General features: G+C 43.4%; 1 protein-coding gene across 1 annotated transcript in view; it reads left to right on the top strand.

Moving 5' to 3' along the window:
- The window catches only part of AGBL1 (AGBL carboxypeptidase 1), a 1,172,656-nt gene that overhangs the window by 630,875 nt on the left and 525,182 nt on the right, over nucleotides 1–16,599 (top strand). Inside the window, exon 21 of the mRNA XM_040414188.1 lies at nucleotides 1,859–2,035. Within this exon, the coding sequence (XP_040270122.1) occupies nucleotides 1,859–2,035 (177 nt within the window). The remainder of the gene's footprint in view (nucleotides 1–1,858; nucleotides 2,036–16,599) is intronic.

Genomic DNA, 16,599 nt, shown 5'->3' with positions numbered 1-16,599 from the left:
GAAAAAAAAGCAGCCATGTTTTTCTCATAAATCCTTTTAACATACAAAAAAAAAAATTCATTTCACAAGTATTTCAGATTTTGTGATTAATGGAGATCCACCTCCATAAATGTCATTGATCAACTGACAGAGTATTCTGTTGCATTGTTGGCCCATGTATGCTTTCTAGACACACTTTCCCTCATCACCAACCCATGGAGGAAGGTATTCTGTAGTGTGTGATTGAAGTTCCTACCAATATGGATATGTTGCTTATTTTTGCCAGTGTGAGTTTTAGGCTATCACTGACAAAAATTGATGAGGTCGAAAGGTACATAGACAAAATATCACATAGAGAAAAATGACCCTTCATATAAAGCATAACTTTTACTACTACATTTTAAAATATTACTCTACAAATTGTGAAAAATCACGATAACATACTGTGCCAATTTTATTTTAATGCAGAGTCTTACTTTGACTGTATCCTTGATATTGTAGTCTGAAAATAGAAAAAAAATCAATCAGATGCTTGTGCCAACGTGTTTCCCCAGTGTAAGTAAAGCTGGTTCATCAGGGGACCATAGGTAAATAATACAAAGGTCATCGCATCATTGAAGATAATAGCAAGATGATAATGCCATCCTGGTATGGTAAGGATGCCATTATTCTTACGCATTGGGACAAGCATCTGATCCACCGGGGAAACGCGTTGGGACAAGCATCTGATCCACCGGCAGGATCACAGTAGGTGACAGTGAGGGCTTAGCCACCGAGAAGTGGGGTCGTCCCTTTCAGGAGTGGGTGCTCTGCTTGTAGGCAGGGGTAGCCTTAGGGCTATATTAGGGCTAAATTCTCTCCCCCCCCGTCCCGCCTCACTCCTCGTATGCTTATCAATTATGCCAGCTGTCTCCAAACTGTAAGTGATTGAATTTTTTTCTATTTTTGGATTACAATATCAAGGATACTGTCACAGCTGTATGTGAGCAACAAGAGTATACACAGTAAAAAGAGCTACTGACCGGACCCAAACTAGGGAGGATAAAGGGTGACCCCTGTCAGACCCTCAAAGCTCTCCCTATGCTGCTAAAGCACATGCCCGGATCCAAATGGCGGAACGAGGCATGCCCACGTACCTAAGACTGATGACCACTGTAACCCCTACAAAAGTGGAAGGGGCACGGCCACCGGTGCCCTGCTCAGTATATGGAGGGAACCGTGGCCACCTCAGATCCAGTCAGAAAATAACCAGGTACACAACAATGTCTGCACACTTAGCTGAAGGTGCTGCAGCCGCAGAGAAGACGGATCCAAGGACAGCTGGCAATATCCGGAGTGCTTGCTGCAGCAGAACACAGGTCCAGTGAACTGATAGCTACAAGTGAAGATACTCAAGCAAGAGCTACAACTGAAATGAGAAATATAATCCACGCCCTACAATAGGAGGAGGGGTGATTTAAAGGCAGGGAAATCAACCGCAGGAGGAACAGCTGGGAGGAAGGAAACAGAAAGTAAAGACTTCATCACAGGGGTGGAGAAACAGAGCAGTGAGAACTCCTCCAAACTCTAGTAGTGACATCATCACAGGGGTGGAGAAACAGAGCTGTGGGAACGTCCCAAAGCTCTGGTAGTGACAGATACATCCAAAGTAAGACTCTGCATTCTAAAAAAATTGTCACAGTATGTTATCATGATTTTTCTAAATTTTTGGGGTAATATTTTAAAATGTAGTTGTAAAAGTTATGTTTTATATGAGGGGTAATTTTTCTCTCTGTGATATTTATTTAATTTTTTTACAGTGAGTTTTAGCAAAAATTTTGCCCAACTATAAAGACTGGATTAAGAATTCTAATTTTTCTACTCTTATTGCCTCATATAGACTTTACCTAAAATCCTTGATAAGATTGCTCCTGCATTCTCAATGTCACACAGCAGCTTTTTAGTGGAAAAGGCAAGAGCATCAACAGCCCGTGTTGTGGTATGGCATGACATTCGTGTTTTAAGAAGCTACACAATGGAGAGCACCTATTGTGGATTCAATCAAGGGCCATATAAGGTAAGTTCTACTCTTTAGATTGATATTTAATGTCTTTCATGGTATGCACAAATGAACATAGTACATAATCTCTTTCTAAATGTGTTAGAATTTTATCATATTTTCTGAAGTATTTAGCTACACCAGATGGGGTAGCCGGTGTGCAGTGGAAATTCGGCCAAAACCCTGCAGCCATGTGAGCTATAGTTTTTTGGCACTTGATAGTTAAAGGTTTTCCAGGCTTTTAATATTGATGACCTATCCAAGTTTATCCTGGAAATCTTTGTGTGCCATGCAGTAAAAAACTATGGCACTTTGCTAGTAGTACTTAGCCAAAAGTAGTATTTAGCCAAGAGACCATGACTGATGACATCATTGTGCACATTTGTGTCAGCGTATACAGAGGAAAAATCCCCTACGGTGGATGTGCTCCAAGAACCGGCTCAAAAAATGCTGTTTTTGCCATGGAAATGGCTGTAGATTTCACCCTCTCCATTATAAAGGGTGAAATCCACAATTAACATGCTTTCAAATCCATACCGCAGGTCAATTTACTTACGCAGATTTTTTTTATGCAACACAATGACAAGATTTTTATAAATTTTATCCTCTTTCAGGAACTGTACAATATAACAGGTTTTCTTCACAAAAATCCTTGACAGCAAATACTAAACTTTACCATCCTGTATGAACATTCCCCTAGTGTTCACTGAGCAGATACTTTGTCAAAACTAACACTAAAATTTGCTCCTAAGTCAACTCCAAAATGTCTTAAAAAATTCAAGACACAATTATTGAAACTGGTTGGATTATATAGTTTGACCCTTGTTGATTAATATTTGTCCTGTAGTTAGAATAGAAATAAAATAAGAGATTTTTTTGAAAGCTTCTATTTATGTTAAGTAACCTACTGTTTGGCTGGTGACTGTAAATTCAATTCAGCCTGTTCAATACATATCTAATGCTGCCCAAGTATAGTAGATAAGCTATCCATAAACACATACAAATGTAGAGGGCATGACCAGATATGGAAAAGTGAGTACGTGTTCTCAGTGAGCTCTACTACTTCCCTGGTATATTCCTGCATTCCCCTGCTACAAGCAATGGGCAAAACAACACGGTACAGCAATACCCTTAGCTCACCTTACCACTCCTCAAGGTGAGATTAATTATTATTTTGTTCACCAAAACTTATCGTTGGATGCAGGCCTCAACACTGGTGAGAAGAACTCACAAGATGGGAGCACAGCTGCCTACTTACACCTGCCTCTCTACTTCTTCCATACCACCTCTGCAAGGTAGGCAATCCTTGTCAGTGCCATCCCTGCTTTCCTATCTACAAGAAAGTCCACAGCTCAGGACTTCTTCTGTTGCACTACATGATTGTCCTCTGGGCTCTAATAGTGATCCTTTTATTCTAACTACCATTCCTTGCCTCCTGGATGTCTGTGCCAACATCACTGTTCTTCCACCGCCTTCCATGGGAGCATTTGGATGCCATACAGAGGTACCTGAATGCTTGGCAGATCTCTCTAACACTCCCAGGGGGGACTTTGAAACATGTTGAGACCTATGGCATGTCCCATCTTGCAGATGGAAATTCTGGCACCATCTTCTGCACCTACCCTATATGTGCCACTTAATGAGTGTGCCTTTTCTTGATTCCCCTTCTGGCTCTAATCCTGAGGTACTCACTTTTCGTGGACTGTGTGCTCTTCCTACTTTGAACATAGTAGCATGTTCATTTCCAGGATCCCAATCGTTGCCTCCCACACTGGTCCACCGGCTCCTCTTGGGAGGACTACCAACCCCCCTTCTCACAGAGGCTTACTGCTATTCTTTAATCAATCCTGGGGACTCAGCATAACTCTGGCAGATCTGCATGCTCTACATGAGAGCATTATGCTTCCTGACTCCATTTATCAACTGTCTGCTTCAATATCTGTGGAGGATTCAAGACCCCATACCCTAGCAGACCTCTCATAAAATCCCTTCCCTTGAAAGATGACTTGTCTTGTTTTGCTGCAAATATTATCTATATTTGCTGCATGCTAGTACTCCTGTTCCGAATGGCATCTTTCAAGGTTGCCTCCTTTAGCACTAAGGGAATGAAATCTCCTGAATAAAGGGCTCAGTTTCTCAATTCCTTTATGCCCCCTCACTCCTAATAGTACCTTACATCCTAACCGCTTCAGTAGAACCCAGGCAGGCAGGCCGGGCGGCCGGCGCGTCACTCACTGATGTCACTTGCCTGCGCCGCCTGCTTAATTCATAAAGTAGGCAGCGCAGGCACGTGACATCAGGGAGTTACGCTGCCGCCCGCTCGGCCTGCCTGCCTGCATTCTACAGAAGCGGTTAGGATGTAAGGTACTATTAGGAGTGAGGGGGCATGTTTAATAACTATTAATTGAATAAGACATCTTATATTAGTATACCGCAGCGGCGGGGCTATAGTACACTGACTGCACAGCCCTGCCGCTATTGCCGGACCCCAGCTCCTCCTCCCAGTCCCTCCCCGAGTCCCCGCTCGCTCGTACATCGCAGCTTGCGATGTAAAACTGCAAGCGTTCGCCCCAAAAGTGCGTCTTATGGGGTGAAAAATACGGTATATTCGATAGTCTTATGGACTATCTGTTCCGGGTATGATGGACTATCTGCTATAGCCTGGCTATTACTTGGGTTGCTACCTGTTGCACTCATGATTCTGATCAATAATCAATAATCAATACAGATAACAATAAATCTGGCAAGCTAAGAAGAAGTGTAGAATTTTTCACTATTTGCACAAAACAATTAAAGAATTATCTTAATCTAAGCAGTGCCTCCACTTGTCGAATTATCTTCTATATAAAATTAATCTTCATATAAAAGAGAAGATCTTAGAAAAAATAAATTAAAAAAATGATCGGATCTTCTAGGCTGGCATATCACCTCTAAGTACTTTGATAAGAAATCTAAATTCGTTTTGTTCAATCAGTGAAAGAAGGGACAGATATTTATGTAAAAATATATGTAATGATTTATTTATAAATGAGTAAAATCCAATACAAACAGACATAAGATAAATGGATAGACCAATTGACGCGGTACCAACAAACCACCACTAGATGGTGGTGTAACCCACTATCACTTTCTCACCAGCACAGAATTACTTAAAGTTACATATGAAAAGATATAAATGCTATATTTTATCAAACAGACCAATAATTAATATATCAAGAGAAACTCAGGATTTTCTGTTTACCAACAGGTTATAACATGACAAAATACAGATTAATACAGGAACAATAAATGTTGTCCCTTGACTCTGTCTCAGCCTATGACAATCAAAAATATAAATGATATTAATATGATATTATACCCCACTCGGCAATCAGACTATGGAAATATAATTTCCCAGAGTTTTTCCTCTACTCAGACAATGTCTAATTTCTCATTAGCAATATGCATGTTTGCTAAGAGGACAACTAGCATTTACGGAGGTGTTTGATACTATATGTTCCCACAGTATGGGAACTCTTGACTATATGCTGAGAGGAATATCTTATTAATATCACAAGCAATAAATAATATACATTACCAAGTCAAAGATGGGCAGAGTCTTGAATGGGACAAGTTCTCAGGAGTTCTCTAGTAGTCAAAATGTAATTCAATTTTCTTCTGATATATCTTTCTTATGATCTGATGATCTGATCTGATGTTTTGATCTGATCCCCCTATGTTCCTATCCAGAAGTACTTATCCTCCCTGATATCTTACATTACCACCTCCTGGATTATGATCTCCCAATCAACTAAGGAGGGTGTAACGTATGTTAATACTACTATTATGTCATCTTAACCCTTGATATGCAAAAAAAAATATAATAATTATAAAATAATATATATTCCTTCTACCTCTAGATGGCAGTGTTGTACCACATAACAATTACAAACATTAATTCTAAATACCTAATATGTTCACATGACCTTTTTATCCTCTCCAATATATATCAGTATTAAGGGTTTCTTCCTGACATTTTACTTATCCATAATCTAGACATGTTGGAGTCACTATCTTCTACCATCTTTTTTTAATTCATGATAATGGACAATGGGCCTTTTACTTGGCATCCGGGTTCACATATTTAACTCGTCCACATGGATGACTAATAATATTCAGCTCTCCTCATGAAACCCAATTAGTAGGAAGATAACTTCAATACTTTCTAAACCTTCTAAGGTTATATCCATTCAGTGAAAAAAACATGACATAAAATATATATTCTAAATGATATATATATATATATATATATATATATACACACACATATATATATATACACTGCTCAAAAAAATAAAGGGAACACACAAATAACACATCCTAGATCTGAATTAATTAAATATTCTTCTGAAATACTTTGTTCTTTACATAGTTGAATGTGCTGACAACAAAATCACACAAAAAAAAAATGGAAATCAAATTTTTTAACCCATGGAGGTCTGGATTTGGAGTCACCCTCAAAATTAAAGTGGAAAAACACACTACAGGCTGATCCAACTTTGATGTAATGTCCTTAAAACAAGTCAAAATGAGGCTCAGTAGTGTGTGTGGCCTCCACGTGCCTGTATGACCTCCCTACAACGCCTGTGCATGCTCCTGATGAGGTGGCGGACGGTCTCCTGAGGGATCTCCTCCCAGACCTGGACTAAAGCATCTGCCAACTCCTGGACAGTCTTTGGTGCAATGTGACGTTGGTGGATAGAGCGAGACATGATGTCCCAGATGTGCTCAATTGGATTCAGGTCTGGGGAACGGGCGGGCCAGTCCATAGCATCAATGCCTTCATCTTGCAGGAACTGTTGACACACTCCAGCCACATGAGGTCTAGCATTGTCTTGCATTAGGAGTAGGGTTGTCCCGATACCGATACTAGTATCGGTATCGGGACCGATTCCGAGTTTTCTCGGCGGTACTCAGCCGCCGATACCCCGCCCCGATACATAAATAGAATACTATGGGCGTAACTATGGGCGGGGCCCGGTGCAGTCACTGTACTCTTACACCGGGCCCCGCCGCTCACCAAAGTATTTATAAACGTGAATCCTTATCCTGTTTACTAACGCTGCCCTCTCCCATGTTCCCATGTCCCCCCTGTATCCCCACAGCACTTACTTAAGCTTCCATAGCAGGCAGAGCAGACGGCACCAGTAACGTCACTCACTGACGTAGAGCGCCTGCTCCGCCCACTTTATGAGTGAAGCAGGCGGAGCAGACGCGCGACGTCAGTGAGTGACGTTACTGGTGCCGTCCGCTCTGCCTGCTATGGAAGCTTAAGTAAGTGCTGTGGGGATACAGGGGGATACAGGGGAACATGGGAGAGGGCAGCGTTAGTAAACAGGATAAGGATTCACGTTTATAAATACTTTGGTGAGCGGCGGGGCCCGGTGTATTGGGGGACACTGTTATGAGGGGGATCTGTGGATGACATATAGCAGTGTCATCCACAGATCCTCCCCATAACAGTTCCATCCACAGATCCCCTATAACAGCACCATCCACAGATCCCCCACCAAATAACAATGCCATCCTCAGATCCCCCCACCCCATAACAATGCCATCCACAGATATCCCACCCCATAGCAGTACCATCCACAGATCCCCATAACAGTGCCATCCACAGATCCCCCATAACAGTGCCATCCACAGATCCCCATAGCAGTACCATCCACAGATCCCCATAACAGTGCCATCCACAGATCCCCCATAACAGTGCCATCCACAGATCCCCATAACAGTGCCATCCACAGATCCCCCATAACAGTGCCATCCACAGATCCCCCATAACAGCGCCATCCACAGATCCCCATAACAGCGCCATCCACAGATCCCCCATAACAGTGCCATCCACAGATCCCCCATAACAGTGCCATCCACAGATCCCCCATAACAGTGCCATCCACAGATCCCCCATAACAGTGCCATCCACAGATCCCCATAACAGTGTCATCCACAGATCCCCATAACAGTGCCATCCACAGATCCCCCATAACAGTGCCATCCACAGATCCCCATAACAGTGCCATCCACAGATCCCCATAACAGTGCCATCCACAGATCCCCCATAACAGTGCCATCCACAGATCCCCCATAACAGTGCCATCCACAGATCCCCCATAACAGTGCCATCCACAGATCCCCCATAACAGTGCCATCCACAGGTCCCCCATAACAGTGCCATCCACAGGTCCCCCATAACAGTGCCATCCACAGATCCCCCACATGACAGTGCGTCATCCACAGATCCCCCAAAACGGTCACATGACATTTAAAAAAAGTATCGGTATTCGGTATCGGTGACTACTTGAAAAAAAGTATCGGTACTTGTACTCGGTCCTAAAAAAGTGGTATCGGGACAACCCTAATTAGGAGGAACCCAGGGCCAACCGCACCAGGATATGATCCCACAAGGGGTCTGAGTATCTCATCTCGGTACCTAATGGCAGTCAGGCTACCTCTGGTGAGCACATGGAGGGCTGTGCGGCCCTCCAAAGAAATGCCACCCCACACCATTACTGACCCAATGCCAAACCGGTCATGCTGGAGGATGTTGCAGGCAGCAGAACGTTCTCCACAGCATCTCCAGACTATGTCACGTCTGTCACATGTGCTCAGTGTGAACCTGCTTTCATCTGTGAAGAGCACAGGGCGCCAGTGGCAAATTTGCCAATCTTGGTGTTCTGGCAAATGCCAAACGTCCTGCACGGTGTTGGGCTGTAAGCACAACCCCCACCTGTGGACGTCGGGCCCTCATATTACCCTCATGGAGTCTGTTTCTGACCGTTTGAGCAGACACATGCACATTTGTGGCCTGCTGGAGGTCATTTTGCAGGGCTCTGGCAGTGCTCCTCCTGTTCCTCCTTGCACAAAGGCAGAGGTAGCGGCCCTGCTGCTGGGTTGTTGCCCTCCTACGGCCTCCTCCACGTCTCCTGATGTACTGGCCTGTCTCCTGGTAGCGCCTCCATGCTCTGGACACTACGCTGACAGACACAGCAAACCTTCTTGCCAGAGCTCGCATTGATGTGCCATCCTGGATAAGCTGCACTACCTGAGCCACTTGTGTGGGTTATAGACTCTGTCTCATGCTACCACTAGAGTGAAAGCACCGGCAGCATTCAAAAGTGACCAAAACATCAGCCAGGAAGCATAGGAACTGAGAAGTGGTCAGGTCACCACCTGTAGAACCACTCCTTTATTGGGGGTGTCTTGCTAATTGCCTATAATTTCCACCTGTTGTCTATCTCATTTGCACAACAGCATGTGAAATTGATTGTCACTCAGTGTTGCTTCCTAAGTGGACAGTTTGATTTCACAGAAGTGTGATTGACTTGGAGTTACATTGTGTTGTTTAAGTGTTCCCTTTATTTTTTTGAGCAGTGTATATATATATATATATATATATCGACACACTGTTACACATAGATGACATATTATATAAATCATTGGTAAAGATATGTTGCATATCTAAATATACCACACAGAAATATATAGAATATAATCATGCATACATGAATTGGACAATGCACACCAAATGTAACAGGGTTGTAAAAGGGTTGATGTTCCTGGAGGGAAACGCCAAATGGAAAAGGATTTAGGAAAACTAGAAGAATGGTCAGAACTCTGGCAAATGAAATTTAATGTGGATAAGTGCAAGATAATGCACCTGGGGCGTAAAAACCCAAGGGCAGAATATAGAATATTTGACACAGTCCTGACCTCAGAATCTGAGGAAAGGGATTTAGGAGTAATTATTTCAGAAGACTTAAAGGTGGGAAGACAATGTAATAGGGCAGCACGAAATGCCAGCAGAATGCTTAGATGTATAGGGAGAGGTATAAGCAGTAGAAAGAGTGAAGTGCTTATGCCGCTGTACAGAACACTGGTGAGACCTCACTTGGAGTATTGTGCGCAGTACTGGAGGCCATATCTCCAGAAGGATATAGATACTCTAGAGAGAGTTCAGAGAAGAGCTACTAAACTAGTACATGGATTGCAGGATAAAACTTACCAGGAAAGGTTAAAGGACCTTAATATGTATAGCTTGGAAGAAAGAAGAGACAGAGGGGATATGATAGAAACTTTTAAATACATAAAGGGAATCAACTCGGTAAAGGAGGAGAGCATATTTCAAAGAAGAAAAACTACCACAAGAGGACACAGTTTTAAATTAGAGGGGCAAAGGTTTAAAAGTAATATAAGGAAGTATTACTTTACTGAGAGAGTAGTGGATGCATGGAATAGCCTTCCTGCAGAAGTGGTAGCTGCAAATACAGTGAAGGGGTTTAAGCATGCATGGGATAGGCATAAGGCTATCCTTCATATAAGATAGGGCCAGGGACTATTCATAGGATTCAGATATATTGGGCAGACTAGATGGGCCAAATGGTTCTTATCTGCCGACACATTCTATGTTAATGTTTCCCCTAAGGCATTTACTTCCTTAATGACTTTGTAAGGAAGTAAAATAATACATTGCTATTTAAATGGTTATCTCTCACAGATACATGTCTGTAGGTCTTCCGGCCCTCTGCTGCACTTATCCTCCGGCCCACTGATGCGCCTATGTTGCGCTTCCGGCCCATTGCATACATCGGCATCTACTCCTCTGATGCGCTCCAAGCTGGAATGCATTGGTATCCTGCCTCTTTCTCTCCTTCCACTGTGGGCCGCGACCCCTTCCTCTTCCGGTCGCGTTCCACAGTGGAACGCACACTGGCACCGATGTCTCCCTGTCCTGGCCCGTACATTCTACCACACCAGTGATTACTGGTTTATATTCTGGGCTTCCTTTTCGTATTCCTTTGGTTCCCAATCCATCACCTAACTATTTAATCAATATTGTATAATTAGATGCCGATGCTAGGCCCCTCCCACCTACTTCCTGTCCCCGGTCTTTTTAAACCCAGCATCCCTTCAGTCCAACAGCAGCTTTTCTGGGGTGAAGTTTTCCATCTATCTTTCCTGCTCACTATCTGCACCTGGCAACCTGGTAAGTGAAGGTGCACCCGATCCTTGAACTATCTGTTTTTTTCCACCTAGAATACCATTTCAAGATGAGGTAAAATCATAAAGAGTACATTTTCCTTAATTTCCTACAGCTTCATATCTGTTTGCTATTTGTCTATATGTCATGAAAATCTGTATGTGCCGCTTTGTCACCTGCAGAGACCCCTGGCAGATACTACGCTATTTGTTTTCTACATTATGCTCGCTAGGATATAATAGACCTTGTGACCATTTTTTATGCCATATATGAAGTGTCTAAGAACCATTGTTATTCCAAGTTGTATGATAGTGTGACCTATGAGATATTAATATCAATTATATCTATATTATTACTATATGCATTTCTCAGTCCACATGTATTTTACATGTATCTTATTTCTATATATGCTACCTTTTCTCACAGTGTTTGATAAAGGTAACGTTTGGACCGAAACGTCACATCGTATTGTGAAGTTGCCTATTCTAATAAAATAACTACCTTTCTGCATTGAAATTGGAGTGCGATTGTCATATTTACTCAACTATGTCTGTATTATAGTATTAACAGATGCACTACATCTGCTCACAAAAATGTCTAAGAGACAATACATTCTATGTCCGTTACAAACATGTTACCCAAATTGAACTCAGCATGAACTCATCTTGGCCTATTTCAATTCTATAGAGAAATATTAGACTCTGGTTCAGTCTGACTTTACTCTTAAAGGCAATGATATTTAGATTATAATATCTTCAGATAAGACTGTACACTTATGAAAATGCATGACATGCCCTAGGCTGTCTTCGATGTGGGAACAGCCAAGAGCAGCTCTTCAGACCGCCACATTTGTGTTGGTGATGTCACCGGGCTCACTGCTAGGCAGAGGTCTCCACCTAGCATAGTGAGGAGAAGCCTGATATGTCACCAGCAGTAAGTAAACAGACCTTGCCCTGTGCTAGGGGGAGCATCAGTTTTACAAATTATTCTTCACTTCTCTAACCACTTTCTTGCTTCGGGCCTTTAATACAGTGATAGTGGAGTTTAGTGATGGACGATCATTGGCCGGGACAATTCGCGAACGCGCGTTTGCGATCAAATGTTCGCGAACCGCGCGTTAGCATCGCGCCCATTGACTTTAATAGCAGGCGAACCTGGAAAACCTTCAGGTCATATTTGCAGCCACCAAATACTTACTAGAAGTGCACAAATAGTCCCACAAAATGGTCAGTGACATATCAGTGACATACCAGAGGGGGGTCATTGGCAAAAATTCCCACAAAAAATATGTATTTTAATCATGGGCCATTTTTATGCTTCTTAAAGGGAAACTATAAAAATAATGTGCCCTGCTGGAGCCTAGAAAAACGTTCTTTCCTTTCGGCTTTATGTATAAAAATGTGCAGCTATCTACGTTCATTTTTTTTTTTTCAATGCCAAAATCGCATAGTTAAATTTCATATAATGTGCATGCGCAAAAGGGTGTGGCCTAGTCTAGCAACTGGTTGGAACTACCCGAAGTTTGATGCGATTGGAAAAGATGGTTGGAAGCAAATTTCGCGACAGTGAGGAAGATCACTGTAAGTAATTTCCCATTACTCCAGTGTATTTGATTACATTTCACATGCATATCAGACCAATCATTTTATATGCAGATAGAGTGTTATAAAATATTCGCGATTGCGAAAAAAAACACTTATGATGCAAATATCTTTTTCGCCATACCTACAACACCTACAACTTCACTTTTTATCAGTTCTAAATAGATATGACTGATTGGTGCACTAAGTATTGTTGTAACATCACAGCACTATGTCTGTAGCATGTACATATGGACAGCATAGAAATATCTCTCACATGCACATTGCACATTCATTCATGAGCAGCCACTGGCATGGTGAAAAGAAACCAAGCTCCCCAGAACCTGTCCTGCCACAGAGTTCGTATAGGTAGTCGTTAACGGCATGTTTCTGCTGGAGCAGTCTCTCAAGCATATACTGCGTCGGGCAGTCACAAATCAGACGTCTAACGGGAAAGTGGTGTCGCAGCTAAACGTCAGAAAGGCGAGCCATGGCCATGAAAGATCTTTTAAAATTGCCAGAGATTTTCCTGGCCTGCCGCAAGATGTCCTCGACACGGGGTATTTGGCAATCAATCGCTGCACTACTAAGTTCAGGACTTGTGCCATGCACGGCACGTGTGTCATTTTGCCCTGTTTCAGCGTGCTCAGCAGATTGGCACTGTGTTGTCGCATACCACTTTACCAACTGTCAAATTGAGCGGGGTTAGCCACTGATTGGCCTGTGACCGCAGAGCAGAAAGCACTGCAGGACCGGTATGTCTCTTGGCTTCTAGGCACAACAGCCGCAGCACAGCATGGCAACGTCTCACCTGGCACAACAAATAGGTTCTGGGGAGCTTGGGGGGTGCAGCGGAAGAGGCGGTAGCAGTGGAAAAGGAGGAGTCAGCCGATGAGGAGACGGAGGATGGAGTAGGAGGAAAAGAAAAAGAGGCCGGCCTGCATGCAATCCGTGGCGGTAAGACTAAATCCACACGGGTGCCACAGGTTACATGCTTGATGGCAGTCAGAAGGTTCACCCAGTAGGCAGTAAAAGTTATGTACTTCCCTGCCCGTGTTTGCTAGACCACATGTCTGTGGTTTTCCACTCTGTGCCAGAGATATATTAACTTGCTGCTGAACGTGGCCATATAGTTCAGGGATGCCCTTCTGGGAGAAATATTTCCTTCCGGGGACCTTCCATTGCAGTGTGCCAATGGCCACAATTTATATGGCAGTAGTTGGCGGGCTAGCAGTTTCGACAAGCCAGCAGTCAACCGTTGGGCAAGAGTAGTATACGGCGTCATAATTTTTTTACGCTCGAACATTTGGGCCAGATGAATGCGATGACTGCACGGTGGAAGGTGGAGTGGAGGACAAATGGAAGGAGAGAGGAGAAGGAGAAGAGACAGGATGTGGAGTGCTGGGAATATGGCTTTGTGGGTTCTGACGGGGTTGCTCCCACTGGGCTCGGTGATGGAAGGCCAGGTCCTTTCCTTAGGCGGTTGTCCCTAAGTGAGTGTTGGGCTTACCGATACTTATGCGTTGACATCACAGGCTGCAGATGGCAACACTATTGTCAGCAGCTGACATGTTATAAAAAGCACACACTGCAGAGCCATGTGCCAGCGTCCTGGGAGATCAAGATGTGACCGTGCATGGTGGATGGCTCGCTCCAGATACATTTGCAGTCTGCTTTTTGCCTCGTGTGCACTGCGAGTTCTGCCTGCTTCTCCTCCTTCTCCTACTTCTCCTCCCTATCTGCTGCTCCGTCTCTCCCTCTGAACTTCCCTCCTCTCTTGTGGGCACCCACGTGATGTCCATCAACACGTCATCATCGTTACCTTCACCACTGCTGACATTAGAGATCTCGGAGTAGGCAGCAACAGCGGGGACCAACCTCCTTGGGCTGATCTGGGTACTGTCGTCAGACCGCTGGGTGGTGGCCGTTGCTACCTCCTCTTCCTTATCCGATGCCAAGAATGGCTGCGCATTGGTAAGGTCTGGGAATGGATGGGAAAATAATTCCTCTGACTCGAGTGAAGGAGCTATGGTGGTGTTGGTGGTGGTGTCTTTGGGGGTGCACACAGCAGAGAGTGAGGAGGGGGCAGAAGCAGAGGATGAGGAGGGTGCAGAAGCAGAAGGCTGAGTGAGCTACTCAACCGACTGTGGTGTGTCCTTTGACATAATCGCACGTACCTTCTCCAACTTCCCACTTAGGCTCTGGCCTGGTGCACCTGCCCGACCCCTACCACCCCTGTGGAACGGCCTACCTCTTCCTCTGCCTGTCATTTTCAAAATGACCCTGTGCCAAAGTCCCTAGAGAAGAGCAGTATTTGTGGAAGCTGATACAGTCAGGTTCATAAATATTGGGACATCGACACAATTCTAACATTTTTGGCTCTATACACCACCACAATGGATTTGAAATGAAACAAACAAGATGTGCTTTAACTACAGACTGTCAGCTTTAATTTGAGGGTATCTACATCCAAATCAGGTGAACGGTGTAGGAATTACAACAGTTTGCATATGTGCTTCCCACTTGTTAAATGACCAAAAGTAATGGGACATAATAATAATAATCATAAATCAAACTTACACTTTTTAATACTTGGTTGCAAATCCTTTGCAGTCAATTACAGCCTGAAGTCTGGAACGCATAGACATCACCAGATCCTGGGTTTCATCCCTGGTGATGCTCTACCAGGCCTCTACTGCAACTGTCTTCAGTTCCTGCTTGTTCTTGGGGCATTTTCTCTTCAGTTTTGTCTTCAGCAAGTGAAAAGCATTCTCAATCGGATTCAGCTCAGGTGATTGACTTGGCCATTGCAGAACATTCCACTTCTTTCCCTTAAAAAACTCTTTAGTTGCTTTTGCAGAATGCTTTAGGTCATTGTCCATCTGCACTGTGAAGCGCCATCCAATTAATTCTGAAGCATTTGGCTGAATATGAGCAGATAATATTGCCCGAAACACTTCAGAATTCATCCTGCTGCTTTTGTCAGCAGTCACATCATCAATAAATACAAGAGAACCAGTTCCATTGACAGCCATACATGCCCACAACATGACACTACCACCACCATGCTTCACTGATGAGGTGGTATGCTTAGGATCATGAGCAGTTCCTTTCCTTCTCCATACTCTTCTCTTCCTATCACTCTGGTACAAGTTGATCTTGGTGTCATCTGTCCATAGGATGTTGTTCCAGAACTGTGAAGGCTTTTTTAGATGTCATTTGGCAAACTCTAATCTGGCCTTCCTGTTTTTGAGGCTCACCAATGGTTTACATCTTGTGGTGAACCCTCTGTATTCACTCTGGTGAAGTCTTCTCTTGATTGTTGACTTTGACACACATACACCTACCTCCTGGAGAGTGTTCTTGATCTGGCCAACTGTTGTGAAGGGTGTTTTCTTCACCAGGGAAAGAATTCTTTGGTCATCCACCACAGTTGTTTTCCATGGTCTTCCGGGTCTTTTGGTGTTGCTGAGCTCACCGGTTCATTCCTTCTTTTTAAGAATGTTCCAAACAATTGTTTTGGCCACGCCTAATGTTTTTGCTATATCTCTGATGGGTTTGTTTTGTTTTATCAGCCTAATGATGGCTTGTTTCACTGATAGTGACAGCTCTTTGGATCTCATCTTGAGAGTTGACAGCAACAGATTCCAAATGCAAATAACAGACTTGAAATGAACTCTGGACCTTTTATCTGCTCATTGTAATTGGGATAATGAGGGAATAACACACACCTGGCCATGGAACAGCTGAGAAGCCAATCGTCCCATTACTTTTGGTCCCTTAACAAGTGGGAGGCACAGAATCAAACTGTTGTAATTCCTACACCGTTCATCTGATTTGGATGTAAATATCCTCAAATTAAAGCTGACAGTCTGCAGTTAAAGCACATCTTGTTTGTTTCATTTCAAATCCATTGTGGTGGTGTATAGAGCCAAAAATGTTAGAATTGTGTCGATGTCCCAATATTTATGGACCTGACTGTA

This window comes from Bufo bufo, chromosome 1 (genome assembly GCF_905171765.1).
Source record: "Bufo bufo chromosome 1, aBufBuf1.1, whole genome shotgun sequence".
Lineage (NCBI taxonomy): Eukaryota > Metazoa > Chordata > Amphibia > Anura > Bufonidae > Bufo > Bufo bufo.
This window is presented reverse-complemented; position numbering and strand designations above follow the sequence as displayed.